This window comes from Salvelinus alpinus, chromosome 8 (genome assembly GCF_045679555.1).
Source record: "Salvelinus alpinus chromosome 8, SLU_Salpinus.1, whole genome shotgun sequence".
NCBI lineage: Eukaryota > Metazoa > Chordata > Actinopteri > Salmoniformes > Salmonidae > Salvelinus > Salvelinus alpinus.
In genome coordinates this window covers 57,990,808-58,015,048 of record NC_092093.1, presented here as the reverse complement: position 1 = coordinate 58,015,048, position 24,241 = coordinate 57,990,808, and the positions used below count along the sequence as shown (strand labels likewise).

Here is a 24,241-nt window from a genome sequence, read left to right as displayed (position 1 = left end):
AATCATCTGTATTTACTATGTGTTGTAGTATCATCTTTATTTACTATGTGTTGTAGTATCATCTGTATTTACTATGTGTTGTAGTATCATCTTTATTTCAACATGTATAGTTACAAATCGGTAATCTGAGGAAATGGCTGTTGTAGATATTGCTGTTGGAAACTGTCCTTGTACCCGTGAACAAAGTTACAGGTGCCATCGATGTTCCAGGAGGGGCTGTCTGTGAGGATGCATTTCTCCCCGGCTGCAGACGACTCCTCTCCAATGAACCTGTCACAAGTTCACAACATACAATGTGTGAATGCTGTAACGATCGTCTAATTCCTCCTCCTCGGATGAGGAAGAGGAGTAAGGGTCGGACCAAAATGCAGTGGTGAAGGTAGACATAATGATTTATTAAACGAAACCGAAAACATGAAGAACACTAGAGAATTACAAAAACAATAAACGACGTAGACAGACCTGGACTTGAGAACTTACATATAACGAAGAACGCACGAACAGGAACAGACTACATACACGAACGACAAAACGAAACAGTCCCGTGTGGTAGACATATACGGACACAGGAGACAACCACCCACAAACAAACAGTGAGAACACCCTACCTTAATATGGTTCTCAATCAGAGGAAACGTCAAACACCTGCCTCTAATTGAGAACCATATCAGGCAACACATTAACCCCAACATAGAAACACAAAACATAGACTACCCACCCAGCTCACGTCCTGACCAACTAAACAAAGTTAAACAAAGGAAAAATAAGGTCAGGAACGTGACAAATGCCTTGCGTGTATCATTCCCTAACACTCAGCAGTGTCATGATGAGATGCCTAAAGAGCTCTTTTACATATGTAAACACAGAGGGCCTAGCACAGAGGTGTCAAACTCATTACATGGAAGGCCTAGTGCAGGGTTTCCCATACTCTGTCCACGGGACCCCAGGTGGTGCACGTTTTGGGGTTTTGCCCAAGCACTGCATAGCTGATTCAAATGATCAACTAATCATCAAGCTTTGATTATGTGAATCAGCTGTGTAATGTTAGGGGAAAAACCAAAACATGAACCCCTTGGGGTACACAGGCCAGAGTTTGGGAGACGCTGGCCTAATGTCTGCAGGTTTTTGGTTTTTCCTTTCAATTAAGCCCTAGACAACCAAGTGAAAGGAGTTCCTTACTAATTAGTGACCTTAATTCATCAGGCAAGTACAAGGGAGGAGCGAAAACCTGCAGACAGTTGGTCCTCCGTGGAATGAGTTTGACACCTGTGGCATAGGGCAGGGGATAGCTGGGGGCCAAAATGTAACCACTCCTGCGTTGAGGAGATACCATTGGAAGATACCATTGGAAGAAACCATTGGAAGATACCATTGGAAGATACCATTGGAAGATACCATTGGAAGATACCATTGCGTACCTGTGCGAGGGGAACTTGTCCCTGAGGGTGGAGATGACGAGCTCCTCCACCTGCTGGTCGGCCTCCGTTACCAGGTAGATTGGTGTGCTCTTGGTACTCACGTTCTTGTGTTTCACCACCTCCTGCACTACCTGGAGGGGGCGGGACCAAGTGACATAGCACACACCTGGAGGATAAAACACAAGGCACACCACCAATATTCATGACTGGGGATAAGAAAAGACTGTCTGTGCCATTGATCCATGGGCTTTCCAAGTATGTTATTGGGAGGTAATCCTGGTTTCTACAGTATCAATATTTTTTAATAGGTCTATTTTGAAGATTGTAATCTATACAACAAGCTTACTGGTCCCCATTTTTTTAAAGAGGTATCACAGCTATGAGTCATATGTAACAATGTGTAACTATACTCACTGTAATTATATTGTATATGTACATTTACAACTAGAGTAGGTTACCACAAATACTTGGTTTTAGGGCCACTTGGAATTGATGGACGTCGCCACACTTGACTTACCTTACCAGCTCTACATACAACTTCTACAGTAACATCCATGCATTCCCGACAGCACTTGTCACTGCCCGAGGTTGTCAGTTTATAACGAGGAGCAGGTGCTGTTATTTTGCCGTTTACAGTGGGTTATTCCAGGCATCCAAGAGACAGCAAATTAGAACCTATTATGTGGCTTTGGTGAGGTGTAGGTCTCTGGTACGGTCCCGTTATCCCGGTGCCACTGTCCACCTCGGTGCTGCAGACGGCTACTGCCTTGCCATTGAGTGGACTTCGATATGTACGATTCTATTTCGGATTGGAATGACGTTGATAGTCCCAAAACGAATCTCTAGCCACTGCTAGACGTTGATGAGACAAGACCAATCTGGAACCTGGAACTAGACGAAAGCAACTCCATGTTATTGGTCGCCATTGTCAACCTGTAGCCTATAAATAAATCCAATAAATTATATTTGTCAAGGAAAACTCTTAAATAAACAAGATTGTATTTTACTCAGTCAGATAGCATAACAAACGGTAGCCTACAGCATTGGGCACGTAGAACGAAACGTCTTGCAGGTGAACACGGACAACCACTGCAGACGCATTCGTATCCAGTGACGATGAGAGAAAAATGCAGCGGCGAGTAGAATTAACACTGCACCACGTGATATCGTCTGGCGTGCTGTCACTGCCATCACGGATGGATAAAATTGTATCGACGACCACGAATGTATCGAAATGTAGACTGCATTAAATCTATGCTTGAAGATCAAAGTGAAGTCTCTCAAACATATTTCGTCTTTATCTTTGTTATGCTTGAAGATCAAAGTTAAGTCTCTCAAACATATGTCGTCTTTATCTTTGTTGTCAGTTTAGGAATAAAGTTTGACATGATTTGAATAAGCTTACCATTTTAATAACACTTCTTAAAGCCTGCAAGAATAATGCCTTATTGCTTGTTATAAACATTATGGGCCTTTATAATATATTATTATAAGGCATATAATAGCCCTATAACATCTCGCTATATAGAGGCTTTTAATTTAGTCAGGAGCATTCTAAAATGATAAAAACAGATAAGGATCATAGCTTACATGTTTATGACAAATCTTAATGATGACGGTATTGCAACGACAATAGGCTTATGACAAGCTCCCGATTACTGAAATCCTACTCGAATAGGGTCTGTAAATTCCTAGAGAAGGAGATTTTAAGGGCGAGCACCCTTGTAAACTCTTCTCTCCATAATCCTAATCATTCTGTAGCACACACTCCAAAAAGTTCTGGGACACTGTAAATGTGTCCATGGAGAATAAGAGCACCTCCCAGCTGCCCACTGCACTGAGGCTAGGAAATACTGTCACCACCGATAAATCTACGATAATCGAGAATTTCAATTTCAATTTTTCTATGGCTGGCCATGCTTTCCACCTGGCTAACCCTACCCTGGTCAACAGCTCTGCCCCCCCCACAGCAACTTGACCAAGCCTCCCCCATTTCTCCTTCACCCAAATCCAGATAGCCGATGTTCTGAAAGAGGTGCAAAATCTGGACCCCTACAAATCAGCTGGGCTAGACAATCTGGACCCTCTTTTTCTAAAATTGTTGCAACCCCTATTACTAGCCTGTTCAACCTCTCGTTCATATCGTCTGAGATCCCAAAAGATTGTAAAGCTGCCTTGGTCATCCCCTTCTTCAAAGGGGAAGAAACTCTAGACCCAAACTGTGACAGACCTATATCTATCCTACCCTGCCTTTCTAAGGTCTTCGAAAGACAAGTTAACAAACAGATCACCGACCATTCCGAATCCCACCGTACCTTCTCCGCTATCCAATCCGGTTTCCGAGCTGGTCATGGGTGCACCTCAGCCACGCTCAAGGTCCTAAACGATATCGTAACCGCCATCGATAAAAGACAGTACTATGCAGCCATCTTCATCGACCTGGCCACGGCTTTCGACTCTGTCAATCACCGCATTCTTATCGGCAGACTCAACAGCCTTGGTTTTTCAAATGACTGCCCCGCCTGGTTCACCAACTACTTCTTAGACAGAGTTCAGTGTGTCAAATTGGAGGGCCTGCTGTCCGGACCTCTGGCAGTCTCTATGGGGGTGCCACAGGGTTCAATTCTCTGGCTGACTCTTTTCTCTGTATATATTAATGATGTCACTCTTGCTGCTGGTGAGTCTCTGATCCACCTCTATGCAGACGACTCCATTCTGTATACTTCTGGCCCTTCTTTGGACACTGTGTTAACAAACCTCCAGACGAGCTTCAGTGCCATACAACTCTCATTCCGTGGCTTCCAACTGCTCTTAAATGCAAGTAAAACTAAATGCATGCTCTTCAACCGATCTCTGCCCACACCTGCCCGCCCGTCTAGCCTCGCTACTCTGGACGGTTCTGACTTAGAATATGTGGCAAACTATAAATACCTAGGTGTCTGGCTAGACTGTAAACTCTCCTTCCAGACTCATATTAAGTGTCTCTAATCCAAAATTAAATCTAGAATTGGCTTCCTATTTCGCAAACAAAGCATCCTTCACTCATACTGCCAAACATACCCTCATAAAACTGACTATCCTACTGATCCTTGACTTCGGTGATGTCATTTACAAAATAGCCTCCAACACTCTACTCAGCAAATTGGATGCAGTCTATCACAGTGCCATCCATTTTGTCACCAAAGCCCCATATACTACCCTCCACTGCGACCTGTATGCTCTCGTTGGCTGGCCCTCGCTTCATATTCGTCGCCAAACCCACTGGCTCCAGGTCATCTATAAGTCTTTGCTAGGTAAAGCCCCGCCTTATCTCAGCTCACTGGTCACCATAGCAGCACCCACCCGTAGCACGCGCTCCAGCAGGTATATTTCACTGGTCACCCCCAAAGCCAACTCCTTCTTTGGCCGCCTTTCCTTCCAGTTCTCTGCTGCCAATGACTGGAACGACTTGCAAACATCACTGAAGCTGGAGACTCATATCTCCCTCACTAACTTTAAGCATCAGCTGTCAGAGCAGTTTACAGATCATTGCACCTGTACATAGCCCATCTGTAAATTGCCCACCCAGCTACCTCATCTCCATATTGTTATTTGATTTTTTTGCTACTTTGCACCCCAGTATCTCTACTTGCACATTCATCTTTTGCACATCTATCACTCCAGTGTTTAATTGCTAAATTGTAATTATTTCACCACTATGGCCTATTTATTGCCTTACCTCCCTAATCTTACTTGCACACACTGTATATAGACTTTTCTATTGTGTTATTGACTGTACGTTTGTTTATTCCATGTGTAACTCTGTGTTGTTTGTGTCACACTGCTTTGCATTATCTTGGCCAGGTCGCAGTTGTAAATGAGAACTTGTTCTCAACTGGCTTACAAGGTTAAATAAAGGTGAAAGAAATAAATACAAATTTATTGCTGGCTAGTGATAAAGATTTAAGAAAGGACTGGACGATTACAAGTGTGTGTGTGTGTGTGTGTGTTAAAGAGAGAGAGATTTAGAGAGTAATTTCAAATATGATAGGCTAGATATTCCCCCTAGGATTAGAATCAGGTGAAAACACATGTAGCTGGGTGAACTCGATTTAAATGCGTTCTACCAGATACTTTTGAGGTGGTGAGTCTATTGAGGTGGTGAGCCTCAATAGACTGATCCTCCCGTTGTGCACACAGTGCATAACTGGTTTAACTGGATCTGAGACGATACAGATGGGTTTGTGTTGGAGATTACATAATATAAACCATGGTCTTGGCATTTCCAAAATGAAATGACATTAAATAACATACAAATAATAGGCCTACACAATCTCTAACAACTTGGATTTCCGAAAACATAAATCAAGAGAAATCTTGCTACGCCACTAAGTGTGTCAGAAATGTATATATATATTTTTAAGGGTATGTTAAAAATCAGTGTTGGAATACTGTGGGCTTACACCTGTCATAAAAATATATGAGCTGATTGGCCAGCTCATCACATCATCCTCTATGAGGAAATAAAAAGCATTTTTGAAACTAAAATACAAGTTTGAGGTGGTGTTTTTGAAGTGTTTTTATTCATTTTTTTGTCATGGGTAACTGCATACATGGAGTGTGTCTGAAAGTAGCCGTGTCAAAAAAGGTGTGAGGATGAACAGAAGTGGGTGTATGGAAAGCCTATCAGCTAAGTGAGAGAGCCATACGTCCTCCGAAACACGACCCTGCCAAGCCGCATTGCTTCTTGACACACTGCTCGCTTAACCTGGAAGCCAGCTGCACCAATGTGTAGGAGGAAGCACCGTCCAGCTGGCGACCGAAGTCAGCTTGCAGGCGCGTCACAAAGAGTCGCTAGAGTGCGATGGGACAAGGAAATCCTGGCCGGCTAAACCCTCCCCTAACACGGACAACGCTGGGCCAATTGTGTGCCGCATCATGGATGTCACGGCCAGCTGTGACACAGCCTGGGATCGAACCCGGGGGTGTAGTGACGCCTCAAGCACTGCGATGCAGTGCCTTAGACTGCTGCATCCCTCGGAAGGCCTATTGGGCAGATTTGTATTCACTAAAGACCGTTTTGTGTGGCTGATTGGGCTACTCGAAGAGTCGATTGTTGACAACAGTAGCATTTTAGCTAAGCCACCTAATCCTAACCCTTTTCCTAACCTTAACCCCATTCTCCTAACCTGCCACGTTAATTATCCTAACCTGCTACGTTAGTTATCTTAACCTGCTATGTAAACATTAAGCTGACCCACGGTACACCTGGCTATGGACAGTCTAACCAATAATGGAGCACTGATGTTGCAGCCATCGCTGTTGATCCACCCACCTCTTTTACAACGCCCACTTTCAGACACACTCCAAGTATGCAGTTAACCATACCGTTTTTCCCCCTCAAATTTATGCTTTTGCCACAAATACGAATATAGGATGTGTCAACAGCATTATTTGCTATGAGTTAACAGAATCTAAACTTTTAAAAGTCAGATTTTCACTGTACCGTTACTTTAAAACTGCAACATTTTCTCTCAGCCTCATGGCAAATTGTGAAGAATAGCATGAGATGAGCTATAAAACAGAACATTTTTCTCTCTGCCCCATGGCAAAATGTGTAGAATTGCAGGAAATGAGCTTTAAATCTGCTAAATGTTCTCCGACTTATGACTAAATGTGTAAAATAGCATTATAAAACTGCACATTTTTCTCTTGTGTGTTGTGTTGAAATGCAGGAAGTTAGCTAATTTCCCAAAATATGTTTTCCAAAAAATATATTATTATTTTCCTTCCACTTATACTGTGCTTTCAAAATGACCCTTCATATACGCCTCATGGGTATAATAAGTAATGTCAGACTGTGTGGAATTGCAGGAAATGCGTTTTAAAATGTAAAAAAAAAATGTGCGGGGGAGGACCCTGCATCTACTGTTCATCCACCCCAATATTTACACCACAATTTTGCCTTTGGCTTAGACCTTACTTTACATCTGAGGTTTTTGTGTTGTGTCTGCCATCAGTTGACACAACATGCTTTTGAATACAGGGTGGGTGTCATTTCAATCATAGAACTATAATTCATAGAATGGACTTATCTCTTCAGACCACTACACTTTAGCTGGTACACCATTTACATTTTTATTGAATTGACATTTTCCCTTCTAATTACTACCACAAAGAAGACTGCCGGTCCACCCACCATCGAATATCAACTTAAATTGTTATGTCTGTTCTATGATCTATATTTCTATGATTTCAATAGGTTTCATATAGAGGATTGACATTATAATTTAAAACAGATAATCCCATTCAAGTCAACCTTCTCTGATGTGTGGCCCTCCAACCATCTTTGTGGTACCATTTTGAAAGTTAACATTACAATTTCATTTAAATAAAAAAAACATTTATCAGCCAAAACATGACACCCACCTTGTATTCAATAGCGTGTTGTGTTTCAACCGATGGCGGGCACAACGCAAATACATGATGTAAAATAGTGTCTAAGCTACAAAGTATGCGAGTATGAAAAGAATCGGAGTTTATGAGTTTTTAGATCAAATCAAATTGTATTTGTCACATGCGCCGAATACAACAGGTGTAGACCTTACAGTGAAATGCTTACTTACAAGCCCTTAACCAACAATGCGGTTAAGAAAAATAAAAAAAGAATAAGAAATAAAAGTAACAAATAATTAAAGAGCATCAGTAAAATAACAATAGCGAGGCTATATACAGGGGGTACCGGTAGAGAGTCAGTGTGAGGGGGCACCGGTTAGTCGAGGTAATTGAGGTAATATGTACATGTAGGTAGAGTTATTAGAGTGACTATGCATTGATAATAACAGAGAATAGCAGCAGCGTAAAAGGGGGGGGGAAATGCAAATAGTCTGGATAGCCATTTGATTACCTGTTCAGGAGTCTTATGGCTTGGGGGTAGAAGCTGTTTAGAAGCCTCTTGGACCTAGACTTGGTGCTCCGGTACCGCTTGCTGTGCGGTAGCAGAGAGAACAGTCTATGACTAGGGTGACTGGGGTCTATGACAATTTTTAAGGCCTTCTTCTGACACCGCCTGGTATAGAGGTCCTAGATGGCTGAAAGCTTGGCCCCAGTGATGTACTGGGCCGTACGCACTACCCTCTGTAGTGCCTTGCGGTCAGTGGCCGAGCAGTTGCCATACCAGGCAGTGATGCAATCTGTCAGGATGCTCTCGATGGTGCAGCTGTAGAACCTTTTGAGGATCTGAGGACCCACGGCAAATTTTTTCAGTCTTCTGAGGGGGAATAGGTTTTGTCGTGCCCTCTTCACGACTGTCTTGGTGTGCTTGGACCATGTCAGTTTGTTGGTGATGTGGACACCAAGGAACTTGAAGCTCTCAACCTGCTCCACTACAGCCCTGTCGATGAGAATGGGGGCGGCTCGGTCCTCCTTTTCCTGTAGTCCACAATCATCTCCTTTGTCTTGATCACGTTGACGGAGAGGTTGTTGTCCTGGTACCACACGGCCAGGTCTCTGACCTCCTCCCTATAGGCTGTCTCGTCGATGTCAGTGATCAGGTCTACCACTGCTGTGTCATCGGCAAACTTAATGATGGTGTTGGAGTCGTGAACGGCCGTGCAGTCATGAGGGACCAGGGAGTACAGGAGGGGACTGAGCACGCACCCCTGAGGGGCCCCCGTGTCGAGGATCAGCGTGGCGGATGTGTTGTTACCTACCCTTACCACCTGGGGGGCGGCCCGTCAGGAAGTCCAGGATCCAGTTGCAGAGGGAGGTGTTTAGTCCCAGGGTCCTTAGCTTAGTGATGAGCTTTGAGGGCACTATGGTGTTGAACGCCGAGCTGTAGTCAATGAATAGCATTCTCACATAGGTGTTCCTTTTGTCCAGGTGTGAAAGGGCAGTGTGGAGTACAATAGAGGTTGCATCATCTGTGGATCTGTTCAGGCGGTATGCAAATTGGAGTGGGTCTAGGGTTTCAGGGATAATGGTGTTGATGTGAGACATGACCAGCTATTCAAGCAATTCATGGCTACAGACGTGAGTGCTACGGGTCGTAGTCATTTAGGCAGGTTACCTTAGTATCGTTAAAGGTTGATGTGAAAGGTTAAAAATGACATAATAATACAAAATAAATGATAAGCTTCAATTATAAATTAATTTCCCAACTCTGTTTGTAAGCTTAAATGATATCAATCTGAAGCTTTTATATTTTCCAGTGATGAAGACATGGACGTCTAATTGTAGGGTGAGGGATGCAAAACGGGTCAACTTTGAGCACCTTTATCACCAAAAAAGTCACTTTCTGAGCACTTCTACAATGGGTAAATATGTATCAAAAGGAGTACTCTCAAAAACAGATTGAATTCAACTGGATTTAGTTACCCGTTCAGTACATTTCATCACAGGGATAGATATTCGAATTTAGATGTGGGGATGGTTGACAAATACAAACTTTATACTGTTGCCATCAAAACAATGTAGCTAGTCACAAGTCAATTAAAATGCACGTGAAAAAATGACACATACAGTACCAGTCAGGCTTGTATAATTACGAATCTGATCCATCTCTGAAGAATGTTGTGATTCGTCCTGCCCAGTAGTTAAAAAAGAAGTCAAACAGGGTTGAGTTCAGTACGAGAGAACGGTGTGAAACGTTGAATTCAACGAAAACGGTAGACCTACTGTACTGAACGACCAGTTGAAAAACTTAGAAATTATGGTGGCTCAGAGTGCAGTTATCATATGGTGTGCTGCACGAGTTTTGCGATTTCAGATGGTCACACATATATTGACCAGGCCACACACACACACCAAACGGGCGCAAACGTATGCTACCTCAAAGGCTTTCGAAGAAAGGTCTGCACCGTTTTTTTGCGCACCGTTTTGGGGAAACGTGTGGTTCAGTGTAAACGTTAACGCGAACTGAGCGCACTCCAGCACACACACACACACACTCTCTCTCTCTCTCACATGCTCAAACTGCATCGCGCTTAATGTCATAAACTAGTTTTGAGGACTTTGTAGCCAAATTAAGCCAATAATTGCAGTCAAATATAGATATATAGATATATACAAAGTACTTTGCTACCAACAACTATTCAGCCGCCGCATTCTCTTGACTAGACATCCCACGCGAGTCATATTTGGGAGATTGCTGTCGCATGACAATCCTAAACGGACCAAAAACTATTGATACCGACGAATATGCGTATTTTTTAGGCAGGGCATGCGTCCTCTGTACAAATCTTAAGTCGTTACGTTTATCTAGGGCAAGTTATTTTCAATGATTTAGCAGGATTTAGTTCGCCTTGTCCAGCAGTGACTGGAACAGATTGGCATTTCGTTTTTAGACATGCACGGACTGAGTTGCAAATGTAAATGGGGCCTTACTTTCACTCTGTTCTTATCTGTCATTTGCGTGTTTATCTTCTGTGAATATTTGATATATTACCCTGCAATTTTGCGTTGTTCGTGGCCGAAGTTGAATAGAGACAGCGGCAAGGGAGTCCCCCCACTTCAGGCTTTGTTTCTGTCGGATACCCACCTCCTTGGCGCAATAAAGGGACACTGGTTCGACAAACTGCGAAGGTAGGCTTTAAACTCCTATTCCAATTTCATTGCTTATGCGTATTTGATAAGTTATCATATTAATTTAAAAAATTGTTTATTTTTGTGTGTTTTACATCCCTGTAGGACTGTCGTTTGTTGAATGTGTGCATTTCAAACCTCTCTTTGGTCAAAACTGTAATTTGCATCTCATATCAGATGTACAGAAAACTAAAATCTGGAAACAATGAACAGAAACAGACAGCACAATTCCCTCCAAACACGTCCATAAATCATGGACAGTGGGAGCTTTTTATTTTAGGACAGGAATAGAATTAATCCTCTTAGATGGCTCAAATTAATATCAGATAATATGAAATCACCATGGCATCCATCTTCACCAGCTAGGGCACTAAACCGGATCACAGGTTTGACTGCAATGCTTCATGTTCACATGGTCCACAAAATGAGTTCTAGTGGTCAGTCTCAATAGCTTTTTTCATTGGGAGGATGCTACCAGGATTTATTAAATACATTATACAGCATGATGGACAAAAACATTTTCAATCAAAGGTGGTTGTATCTTGGTAGTGTTGGGTAGTCCTGACCAACAGATTATTATCAGGGCCAGGAGTATTTCCTTATGAGGCATCATCAGGACAACTCTGGACTGTAATAGGCTATCACTATAGTCAGGGCCCAGAGTTTTTCCTAGTGGTCTTTCCACATGGTCAGGAAAACTCCCTGCCCTAATCATAATGTACTGTACTTCCTGATAGAGAATGGCAGATGGAGAGAGCTTTCCAGACCGCACTGGGGGTCCTACAGCCAGAGGTGGTCTTCATTTTGGGAGACATCTTCGACGAGGGGAAATGGAGCTCCCCAAAGGTTAGTTGATGGACACGGTCGGTTATCAGAAACGATAGACCACACACACCGCCAACAGCTAGACTACTCAGGATATGTGATAATAATATTATCTGTTGGCACATAAGGGGATGTGCGTGTGTGTGTGCGTGGATTTGAGCATTGGCCGTTCCAATTTCATTTTTCTTGATTTGATTGTCCTTGAGGTGTGACTAACCTCCACCAGTTGTGCTTTAGTAGAAACACAGACAGTGAATGGCAGTAGGTGTTTGGGAGTTCATTACATGTATTATGAGGTAATGGTATGATGTAACCTAAATCCAACTGAGGGTGGAATTAAATAACAGTAGTACACACCCTACTGTGTCTAGTGCTAGGAGGGGTTGAGGCAGATGTTGATACCCCAGCTCAAACTGTTCCTCTGTGACCCTCTGAATATGCACCTTGTGTTCTTCAGGACTGGGAGGATGACGTCCGCCGCTTTAAGCAGATCTTCCGACATCCCAGAGACATGGAGCTTATAGCCATCATTGGTAACCATGACATCGGCTTCCATCATGAGTAAGTTAAGTTCAGAAGTCTCACTGTTAAATGGAGGCTACCAAGAACATGTCAACAACGTTGTTCTCTCTATTCTCACCTAGTTCCGCTAACAATAGGGACTTATGTTGTCTGTAGTTGGTGTGTGTTAGTAGGCCCTAGCCCTGTGGTTGTGCTCACTTTATCTTGACATAACATAACATAACATATTTTTATTTTTTTAAATCTTTGAACAGAATGAGCTGGTACAAACTTGAACGCTTCGAGAGGGTGTTCAATGTCACCTCTGCCCGGATCGTAACCAACAAGGGAGTCAAGTAGGTCCCTTTACTGTAAATTGTGTCATCTAACCTTGTCTCAAAATTATGCATGTAAACAGTTTAACAATGTGTTGTTTGTGGTTAGTCACGTTGATGTGTAGCTTAGCTCCAATCCTTGTACCATCATTAATGTGTGTGTGTGTGTGTGTGTGTGTATGTATGTTCCCACAAAGTTTTGTACTGGTGAACAGTATGGCCATGCATGGAGACCGCTGCCCCATCTGCGAGCATGTGGAAAACGAGCTGTACAGCCTCTCTCAGGCTCTCAACTGTTCAGTGCTGGTGATCTTAATCACAACCATCATCCTCATCAATGCCACACACACACACAAACACACAAACAAAATAGGGGTTATTGGGATTTGGAAAGAAGCAGAGATTTGAACATTGACAAAAAAATAAGTATTTCTCTCCCGAGTGCAATCAAGAGTCACCATATGGCTTTTGCATGTTACTCAGCGCCAAAGATATGTGGGTCAAATGTTTTGGGTTAATCCCAGACTTTATTCACTAACATCCCCAGAAATGTCTTTTGAAATGTGGTAAGCATTATGTTGTCACGAAAGAGGAAGGATTGTCCCTACACATTGTCAACATTATGTTACTCCCATTGCTAATGTGAAAGTAGATTGTAATGATATTGTGGATTTCACAGAGCCACCGGTCAAGCAGCATGAGAACATACTGTCAGGAGGATATGCAGAAGTTTCCCCGCTCATCACCTATCATCCTACAGGTACGGTTTAATGTGTGTGTGCGTGCTTGCGAAGTGACTGAGACTACTTTAGTTAATTATAGGTCATTGCAGAGTCATTGTACACTGAGTGTACAAAACATAGGAACATGGCATGGACTACAAGGTGTTGAAAGGATGCTGGCCAATGTTGACTCCAATGCTTCCAACAGTTGTGTCAAGTTGGCTGGATGTCCTTAGGGTAGTGGACCATTCTTGATACACACAAGAAACTGTTGAGGGTGAAAAAGCAAGCAGTGTTGCAGTTCTTTACACACACAAACAGGTGCGCTTGGCACCTACTACAATACCCCATTCAAAGGCACTTACATATTTTATCTTGCCTATTCACCCTCTGAATGGCACACATACACAGTCCATTTATCAATTGTCTCAAGGCTTAAAAAGCCTTGTTTAACCTGTCTCCCCTTCATCTATACTGATTGAAGTGGATTTAACAGGTGACATCAATAAGGGATCATAGCTTTGGTATTTTCTGTTTTATTAGGATCCCCATTAGCTGTTGCAAAAGCAGCAGCTACTCTTCCTGGGGTCCACACAAAACATGAAACATGACATAATACAGAACATTAATAGACAAGAACAGAACTACATACATTCTTTTAAAAGTCACACATAGCCTACATATCAATGCATACACAAACTGTCTAGGTCAAATAGGGGAGAGGCGTTGTGAGGTGTTGCTTTATCAGTTTTTTAAAAACCAGGTTTGCTGTTTATTTGAGCAATATGATATGGAACAGAGTTCCATGCAATATGGCTCTATATAATATTGTACGCTTTCTTGAATTTGTTCTGGATTTGGGGACTGTGAAAAGACACCTGGTGCCATGTCTGGTGGGGTGTGTGTGTCAGAGTTATGTGTAAGTTGACTATGCAAACAATTTGGGATTTTCAACACAATGTTTCTTATAAAAAGAAGAAGTGACACAGTCAGTCTCTCCTCAACTCTTAGCCAAGAGAGACTGGCCTGCATAGTATTTATAATAGCCCTCTGATTACAATGAAGAGCAAGACGTGCCGCTCTGTTCTGGGCCAGCTGCAGCTTAACTAGGTCTTTCCTTGCAGCACTGGACCACACAATTCGACAATAATCAAGACAAAACTAGAGCCTGCAGGACTTGCTTTTTGGAGTGTGGTGTCAAAAAAGCAGAGCATCTCTTGATTACAAACAGACCTCTCCTCATCTTGACAACCATTGAATCTATATGTTTTGACCATAACAGTTTACAATCGAAGGTAACGCCAAGTAATTTACTCTCCCCAACTTGTTCAACAGCCACACCATTCATTACCAGATTCAGCTGAGATCTAGAACTTATTGAATGATTTGTACCAAATACAATGCTCTTAGTTTTAGAGATGTTCAGGATCGGTTTATTACTGGCCACCCATTCCAAAACAGGTTGCAACTCTTTAAGTGTTTCTGTGACTTCATTAGCTGTGGTTGCTGATGCGTATATGGTTGAATCATCAGCATACATGGACACACATGCTTTGTTTAATGCCAGTGGCAGGTCATTGGTAAAAATAGAAAAGAGGGCCTAGAGAGCTGCCCTGCGGTACACCACACTTTACATTTTTGACATTAGAGAAGCTTCCATTAAAGAAAACCCTTTGAGGTATATTAGATAGATAGATAGCTCTTAATCCACGATATGGCAGAAGTTGAAAAGCCATAACACATACGTTTTTTCAACAACAGGTTATGGTCAATAATATCAAAGGCTGCACTGAAATCTAACAGTACAGCTCCCACAATCTTCTTATTATCAATTTCTTTCAACCAATCATCAGTCAATTGTGTCAGTGCAGTACATGTTGAGTACCCTTCTCTATAAGCACGCTGAAAGTCTGTTGTGAATTTGTTTACAGAGAAATAGCATTGTATTTTGTCATACACAATTTCTTCCAACAGCTTGCTAAGAGCTGGCAGCAAGCTTATAGGTCTGCTGTTAGAACCAGTAAAGGCAGCTTTACCACTCTTGGGTTGCGGAATGACTTCGCTTCCCTCCAGGCCTGAGGACAAAGACTTTCCTCAAGGCTCAGATTAAAGATATGACAGATAGGTGTGGCTATAGAGTCAGCTACCATCCTCAGTAGCTTTCCATCTAAGTTGTCAATGCCAGGAGGTTTGTCATTATTGATCGAAAACAATAATTTTTCCACCTCTCCCACACTAACTTTACAGAACTTGCAATGCTTTTCTTTCATTATTAGTTTTCTTATGCATGAATACGATGGCTCACTGTTCATTGTTGGCATTTCCTGCCTAAGTTTGCCCACTTTGCCAATTAAGTAATCATTAAAATAATTGGCAACATCAAATGGTTTTGTGATGAATAAGCCATCTGATTCGATGAAAGATGGAGTTGAATTTGTCTTTCTGCCCATCATTTCATTTAAAGTACTCCAAAGTTTATATCATTGATCTTGGCTTCATAATACAGTTTCTTCTTCTTTTTGTTGAGTTTAGTCACATAATTTCTCAATTTGCAGTAAATCAGCCAGTCAGATGTGCAGCCAGACTTATTAGCCACTCCTTTTGCCCCATCTCTTTCAACCATACAGTTTTCCAATTCGTTATCAATCCACGGAGCTTTAACAGTTCTAACAGTCAGTTTCTTAACAGGTACATGTTTATCAATAATTGGAAGAAGCAATTTCATAAATTCATCAAGTGCAGCGTCTGGATGCTCCTCATTAATCGCATCAGACCAACAAATATTTTGAACATGAGTCACAGCAAAATCTTTTGTATGATCTCTTATACACTATTTTAGGCACAGCTGTTGGAACTTTGGCTTTCCTGGATATAGCCACTATATTGTGATCACTGCATCCAATGGGTACGGATACAGCTTTAGAACAAAGTTCTACAGAGTTAGTAAAAATGTGATCGATACATGTGGATGCTCTTGTTCCTGTAGTGTTTGTAAACACCCTAGTAGGTTGATTAATAATCTGAACAAGATTACAGGCACTGGTTACAGTAAGAAGCTTCCTCTTGAGCGGACAGCTTGATGAAAACCAGTTAATATCCAGGTCCCCAAGAAAGTAGACCTCTTTGTTTACATCACATACACTATCAAGCATTTCACACATATTATTTAGTTACTGAATTAATTATCTAAGTGAGTCTCAGAAATGGCTAATATATGAATGTTATCTGATGTTAGCAAGTTATTGATTTTATGAACCTTATTTCTAAGTCTACATCTATTAATATGGGCTATTTTCAGCACTTTCCTGTGTAGCTTATCACTTAGACATAATACTGAAAAGAGCAAGCAAAGCAAGAGAACAAAATATACATTCAGCAGTCCATTAATCAATTGGTGTGTGTGTGTTGCAGGGTTGAAGCTATGAACCCATAGGCTTGGCTCTCTCATCCCCTCCAGGCTTCTGGGAGGGAGGGTGGACAATGAGTCTGTCGTAGCGGATGTACGCAATGTCCCCATGCGCTCTGGCAGCTTCCATGGCTGGGATCAGTTATTTCCTCTTCTGGCGCACAGCTTCAGGATAGTCCTTGTTGAGGAAGATATACGTTCCTCTCAAGTTCTTGGCTCTTTCCAGAACAGCTATCTTGTCCTTGAACCTCATGAACTTGAACACTATAGGCCTGGGCCTACCACCTGGGCCGGTTGTGGGCTTTCCAGTCCTGTGGGCACGTTCCAACTCAATCTTCCTGTGGTCCGTCTTCAATTTCTCAAAGATCATTTCCCTCACTTTGTCTTCAGACTCCATCTATGTCTCATGTGGAGATTCTGCAATTCCATCCACAACCATGTTCCGCCTTGACTGTCCCTCGATGTGTCTGTCATTGTTATCATGGCCTCACACATAGATCTGATGTCCTCTCTCAATGACTTACAGATTGCTGTCATCTTGCCGTTCTCCTGTTTCAAATCATTGAGCAGACCGTGGGAGAACTGCAAACTGTGACCTGGACCTGGACCTCTCGTGTCAGGTCATCCATTCTTTTATTAGTTGAATCCACCAATATTTGGACAAAACACTTGAAGCTATTTCCTTGTTGTTGTAACAACTGCTTGTGGAACTATTTTTGTTCGTTTAAAAGATCTTTCACCTGTGATTGAGAGACCCCACTGTCCTCAACGGTATTTCCGCCAGCTTTGGTCTTTGTCATGGTAGCTAGCAACGTATGTTAGGCTGTTACTCCTTGCAGTTCCAGACAGGGCAGGTCACAGGGAAGATTGAAAACAACAAACTGCAGGGATCTAGACAGCCACAAACCCGGGACAATCTGCGGTCCCAGCCACAATGGCTAACCGCATCACGGGCTACGTTCAATCCCTCAAGAAAACCCAGCTACCTTGATATGCAGCTAGCTAGCAGCTCGGCTAGTTGAGGACTTGGATTAGCTAACACAACATGCCATTGGAACACAGGAGTGATGGTTGCTGATAATGGGCCTTTGTACGCCTATGTAGATATTACATAAAAAATCTGCCGTTTCCAGCTACAATAGTCATTTACAACATTAACAATGTCTGCACTGTATTTCTGATCAATTTGATGTTATTTTAATGGACAAAAGATTAGCTTTTCTTTCAAAAACAAGGACATTTCGAAGTGACCCCAAACTTTTGAATAGTAGTGTATGTCTAGTATATAATTCTGTAAAGTTATAATAGCCTAAACCTGTTCCAGTTCACTTCATCTCATGATGCTCAGCACTTCAAGCCATGCGCCATCCATGTGTACACCTCTCTCTTGCTCTCTCCCCACTGGTGAAATTTCTCGCGCCTGCACTTATCTGACCAATCAAACATGTAAACAACTAGGGTTCCAAAGCAAGCTTCTCTATCCGTGCTAATGAGTCGAGTAAATATATATGCTCTTTCCATGACATAGACTGACCAGGTGAAAGTTATGATCCGTTATTGATGTCACTTGAAAATAGATTTTTTTAAAGCATCTCTCCTGTAACTATTCCCCAGGCCGTTGCTGTAAATAAGAATGTGTTCTCAGTCAACTTACCTGGTAAAATAATGGATTTTGGATTGTGTATGTGTGCTATTCCGAGGGTGAATGGGCAAGACAAAAGATTTAAGTGCCTTTTGAATGGAGTATGGTAGTAGGTGCCAGCCGCACCAGTTAGTGTCAAGAACTGCAATGCTGCTGGGTTTTTCAAGCTCAACAGTTTCATGTGTGTATCAAGAATGGTCCACCACCCACAGGACATCCGGACAACTTGACACAACTGTGGGAAGCATTGGCGTCAACATGAGCCAGCATCCCTGTGGAACGCTTTCAACACCATGTAGAGTCCATGCCCTGACAAATTGAAGCTGTTCTGGGGGAGGGTAGGGTTGCAAATGAAATCCATATTGTGTATAGCCTACCTATTATACAAAAACACCTAGCCTTGTTCACTTACAGTATGTTATGTACTGTGTATTGACCTTCTGTCGGAAGCACTACCCTTTGTACCGACCCAACGATGCAGAGTGCACTGGGCAGGACGCCGCCTCTCCTGAAGAGCGACAGCAGGTGTTCCATGAGCGCTATGACGTGCTATCCCAGGAGGCTTCTCAAAGGGTGAGCTTACACACACTTGGTCATATAACTAACACCTGGGGTGCATCTCATTGTCTAAAGTGGCCTCCTCTCCTTGCTTGCACCTGTTTTATTTTATTCAGATCGTGCAGATGAATGAAAGGAGACAAGGAGAGCAAGCCACTTTAGGCTATTGAGATTCAGCCCTAGGGCTCATTCTGAAGAGTGCATGTTTCTGACTAAAAACCATAACAAATGTTGGGTCTTCTTAAGCCTTGTTCACACTGCATGCCTTAATGCTCATATCAGTTTTGTTTGTTCAGTTTATTTTGGACAACTGTACAAACAGCAAGTTACAAGTGACCAAATTGTGTGTGTTCAGACAGCAGTCATGTGCTGACAAGGCTATGCTAGTTGTGATAGTAACAAGGGGTGTGTGTGCAGTGGTCTAGACTGATTGGTGGTGGTGCTTGTGCTTCCTATCACTCAGTTATGTAGCAAGCTAAGGTGACAATAATGCCTGTCATGGACATTTCCCAGTTGTTTTGAATGTTCAAAATCATAGTAGTAAGAACACTTTTAAAGCTTCAAAGGATAAGATGATCCAACTTTCAAAACAAGTGCTTTTTGACTAGCCACAGCAGTCCACTAGCTAGCTGGACAGGCACAGCAGTCCACTAGCTAGCTAGCCAGTCACAGCAGTCCACTAGCTAGCCACAGCAGTCCACTAGCTAGCTAGCCACAGAAATCTACTAGCTAGCTGGCCAGCCACAGTAGTCTACTAGCTAGCCACATCAGTCTACTAGCTAGCTACAGCAGTCTACTAGCTAGCTACATCAGTCTACTAGCTAGCCACAGCAGTCTACTAGCTAGCCACAGCAGTCTACTAGCTAGCTAGCCACAGCAGTCCACTAGCTAGCTGGGTAGCTGTTTAGCTTTCTAGCACATTCACTCATTTGTTTCTAAACAATTAACAAGCTATGTGGCTACCACATGTCAACAGTTGAATAAAGGTTAAATAAAAAAAACATTAAAAACAGAGTAGCTAGCAAGCAACAAGATACCAACTAACAGTCTAAAACCACATGATGACAAATAAATCAGATTTGACTGTTCAGACACAAGTCGCATGGCCAGGAATCGAATTTGTATATGACTTCAAACCACTTAGGAAGGTGGTTTGAAATGTGGCTAGAAATATCTGATTCCATGTGTTTTTTGGCTGTTCATACTGCAGGAAAAATAAATAAATACGATTTGAGTCAGTTCAAACGGCCAATGTGAACACGACTTTAGAGGCATGTTATTACAGAAATATGATCGATTCTTTTGGTCCCACTCTGCAGTTACTTTGGTGGTTCCAGCCCCGCCTTATCCTGAGTGGCCACACCCACAGTGCCTGTAAGGTGGTCCATGACAACAAGCACCCAGAAATCAGCGTTCCTTCCTTCAGCTGGAGAAACCGCAACAACCCCAGCTTCATCCTGGTAACTAATTAACTACACTGAATGAAAATATAAACACAACATGTAAAGTCCCATGTTTCATAAGCTGAAATAAAACATCTCAGAAATTGTCCATACGCACACAAAAAAACATATTTCTCTCAAATTTTGTGCACATCCCTATTAGTGAGCATTTATCCTATGCCAAGATAATTGGTGGGGGTATAGGCAGGCATAACCTACGGACAATGAACACAATTGCATTTTATCGATGGATATTTGAATACACAGATACCGTGACGAGAACCTGATGCCTGTTGTCGTGCCATTCATTCGATCCACCAACCTTTCGGTTACTGGCCCAACGCTCTAACCACTAGGCTACCTGCTGCCCCCATGTCACAAGGATCTGTACACAATTCCTGGAAGCTGAAAATGTCCCAATTCTTCCATGGCCTGCATATTCACCAGGCATGTCACCTATTGAGCAAGTTTGGGATGCTCTGGATTGACGTGTACAACAGCGTGTTCCAGTTCCCACCAATATCCAGCAACTTCGCACAGCCATTGTAGTGGGACAAAATTTCAGTCAACAATCAACAGCCTGATCAACTCTATGCAAAGGAATGTGTTGTGCTGCATGAGGCAAATGGTGGTCACACCAGATACTGACTGGTTTTCTGATCCACACCCCTAGCTTTTTGTTTAAGGTAGTCGTGACCATCAGATGCATATCTGTATTCCCCAGTCACATTTCCTTATATGAACTGTAACTGTTCTTTGAAATCGTTGCATGTTACGTTTATATTTTTGTTCAGTCTCAGGGTTGGGGTCAATTCCATTTTAAATTAAAGTTTACCTCTCTCTCCAGGGCACCTTCTCTCCCACGGACTTCCAGTTGGCCAAGTGCTTCCTGCCAGAAGAGAGCAGCGTGGTGGCCATCTACTGTTCCACAGCCATGGTCGTCTCCCTCCTGCTCTTGGCCCACCTACACCTCACCAAGACCTCCATGCTCCTGGCCACCAATCTCATGGGCAAGCACAAGGGCTTCTGACAGTTTCCCCTAGATCGAACTATTTGCTTGGCGGGCCGCTTAAAAGAAAGTCCCCTGAAGTGTGACTGAAACCAATAGAGGGTGAAATGTTCTAGGTGAAGGGCAAGAGATAGGCCCTATGATACCTGTCAAAGTAACTGTATGAGGACATCTGTGTGACCTGTCACCTTTGATGCCCTCAGGCCCCATGTTCCAAAGACTCCTGTGTAGTGTAGACACTCCTGACACAGAACCCAACATCACCTTTTACAGGAAGGGCCTGGGTCCTGACATAGAACCCAACAGCACCTTTTACAGGGAGGGTCTGGCTCCTGACATAGAACCCAACAGCACCTTTTACAGGGAGGGTCTGGGTCCTGACATAGAACCCAACAGCACCTTTTACAGGGAGGGCCTGGGTCCTGACATAGAACCCAACAGCACCTTTTACAGGGATGGTCACTCTGGGATAGCTTTTACTGATCAATTACGTGCCCTGAGATTTTATCCGTTGTTTCCCTTTTTAAATTATTGGCAACTTGAATGTTTTATTTTATCTCTGATCTACTGGTGAATAAGCTATGGCAGGGCCATCTTTGAGCTTTTTAAATGTGACCTGGACGAAAACAGTCGAGGGAAGATGGTGACACTGGGTTTCTTGTAACTGTAATTTATGCATATACAAAGTGTACATAATCTGTCATATTTTCCCGCATATTCAGTTTCGACAAACCCCCCCCCCCCCCCAAAAAAAGTATTCTGATGTGCCTCTTTATTAAAATAAAAATGTTTTTCCGTATTCCATAAAGGCCTGACACAAACGTATCACTCCTGCCTCCTCGCTCTCAGAACAGACTTGCACATTGAAAGCTGCTGTTCGGTGTAAAGAACAGCCCATCTAACTGGGTTCACACACTCACGCCTGTGGCAATGTGAAGGGCTCTCCGTGTCCATGACCGACGTGATCACTACTTTCTACTCTCATTCTATATAAGTTGATGCCTATGCATGTGTATGCATACATACGTTCTAGACATTCATAAATATGTATACACATAGGCACACACATTACTATGTATAATTGTACATATAGATTTATAGAATATATGTATATCTTTATAAATGTATATGTACATATATAAAATGTATATGTACAATGTACATTACAATGCATGAGTGCATGTGTGTATATGTTTTACAGTACATGCATGCTTCGAAGCACACACACACACACACATTTACTGGTACGTGTATGTATACATCTCATACACACTTCATATCTAAAAAGTTGCTTCCTACTGTAGTAAAACAACACCAGGTTGCGATTTGGACACGTCAATTGATCTTGTAATGTATTAAAGCTGAGAATCAGAAACAAAAATTGAAATGTTCACCGTCAAAACGAAGGAGGATGAAGGCAATGTCTCTGGCTGCGACCTGGGGTCACTGCGGTAGGTAAGTGGTTAATTTGCATAATGTATACAGGATTTCCGTGTGTTTTTTTTTAACCCCTCGCAAATTTTTCCTCCTTTTTCTACTAAAGAACATTTTCCTTTTTTATAAACCAGAAAAATGTACCTCTACAGAGAGAGAGAGAGAGAGAGACGCCCTACCTGCAGTCTCTACTGTCAGATAGAGTTTGACATCAAGCTGTACAGGGGCAGTCAACAACATACATCAGAGCTCAATTTACAGGTACAGCCATTATCAAGGCACAAAGATCTTCTACAAGTAGTTTTTTTCTCAATAAAGTTGTACAAAATAACATTACATTTTGCAGTCTGTACAAGATAATCAACAAAAACAAATCTATATATATATATATATAGAACTCTTGCCCAAGAGGATCTAAGTAAAAAGGACCGTCTGTGGGCAAATCAAAGTGAGTGTGGTATTTCTCTTTCCATCTAGACACGTGGCAGAAAGCTGCTGCTGCCCCTACAGCCGGAGGTGCATTGGACTCAAACTCCCAGCATCCTCCTATTCTCCCACAAGCCCCACCCCCTCTATGCTAAATCTACAGCCTGAAAGCCTCGCTCTCCATCATCCTGCAATAAAATGATACAAAATAAACAAAGTGACAGAGTAATAAATATCACGGTGCTACATCATGTGTATACTTCCTTGACGGCATTAAGTTACCTGATACATCTGCTGCCCGCCCCACCCACCCCTTCATCAAGTACTCGAGAAAGAGAAAGAGGGAGAGAGAGAGAGAGAAGTGTTGGGAGGAACCAGCATACACAGGAGTCCATCAGATCCCTCAACTCTCACGCACACACACACCCTCTTAACAACTTCAGCTGGTCCAGATCAAACAACAGAAATGACAGAAGAAGATGACTAGTTTCAAACAAAAACTACCAAAAAATATGTCTAAAAAGGCTTAGTGGAATGAACAGAATAAAGGCATTGGAAATAAAAGATGAGGCACACACACAATGTCCCATCCCTGCTTAGACCTACAAAATAAAGTCAAGATTGGCCATAAATAAAAGAACAAAGGAAGGAGAAAACAAAATAGAAAAACAACAACAATGGCAAACAAAATGACAGCATTGTGATGCTTCAGTAGTTCTCCTGGTCCCCCTGGTAACAGGGCCTTGTGTTTTGGGAGTGGAATCATACTGCGCCGGGATTGGCAGAGCGCTGACTGGATGGTGGGCTGCAACCAATCACAATAGTTCGTATTGGCGCAGGTGCATCCTCTGGATGATGTCTCGGCAGTCGTTGAAGACACGGCGGATGTTCTCCGTGTCCACGGCGCAGGTGAAGTGGGGGTAGCAGTAGTGTTTGCCGTCGCCGCTCGCCGTGCTGATCCT

General features: G+C 42.6%; 3 protein-coding genes across 5 annotated transcripts in view; 1 reads left to right on the top strand and 2 right to left on the bottom strand.

The window, feature by feature from the left end:
* Positions 1–12,345, bottom strand: part of LOC139582315 (inositol monophosphatase 2-like) — a 19,924-nt gene extending 7,579 nt beyond the window's left edge. The window contains exons 1-4 of the mRNA XM_071412310.1: positions 12,207–12,345; positions 10,843–10,938; positions 1,419–1,584; positions 175–270 (exon numbers count right to left, since the gene is read on the bottom strand). Coding sequence (XP_071268411.1) covers positions 175–270; positions 1,419–1,584; positions 10,843–10,938; positions 12,207–12,345 — 497 coding nt within the window. The remainder of the gene's footprint in view (positions 1–174; positions 271–1,418; positions 1,585–10,842; positions 10,939–12,206) is intronic.
* On the top strand, positions 10,309–22,162 carry mppe1 (metallophosphoesterase 1). 2 transcript variants are annotated; one of them, XM_071414322.1, is made up of 9 exons: positions 10,309–10,979; positions 11,717–11,825; positions 12,262–12,365; positions 12,581–12,661; positions 12,838–12,946; positions 13,320–13,400; positions 18,825–18,983; positions 20,288–20,428; positions 21,258–22,162. In XM_071414322.1, the coding sequence occupies exons 1-9, from the start codon at positions 10,744–10,746 to the stop codon at positions 21,438–21,440; spliced, it is 1,203 nt and encodes a 400-aa protein (XP_071270423.1). In that variant the 5' UTR covers positions 10,309–10,743; the 3' UTR covers positions 21,441–22,162. The 2 variants fall into 2 exon arrangements, with proteins under 2 accessions (XP_071270423.1, XP_071270424.1); XM_071414323.1 differs by having other exon boundaries at positions 10,311–10,979; positions 18,861–18,983.
* The window catches only part of LOC139583349 (guanine nucleotide-binding protein G(olf) subunit alpha-like), a 67,501-nt gene continuing 65,333 nt past the window's right edge, over positions 22,074–24,241 (bottom strand). For both annotated transcript variants that reach the window (XM_071414317.1, XM_071414320.1), the window contains exon 12: positions 22,074–24,241. In XM_071414317.1, the coding sequence (XP_071270418.1) occupies positions 24,095–24,241 (147 nt within the window). In that variant the 3' untranslated portion in view covers positions 22,074–24,094.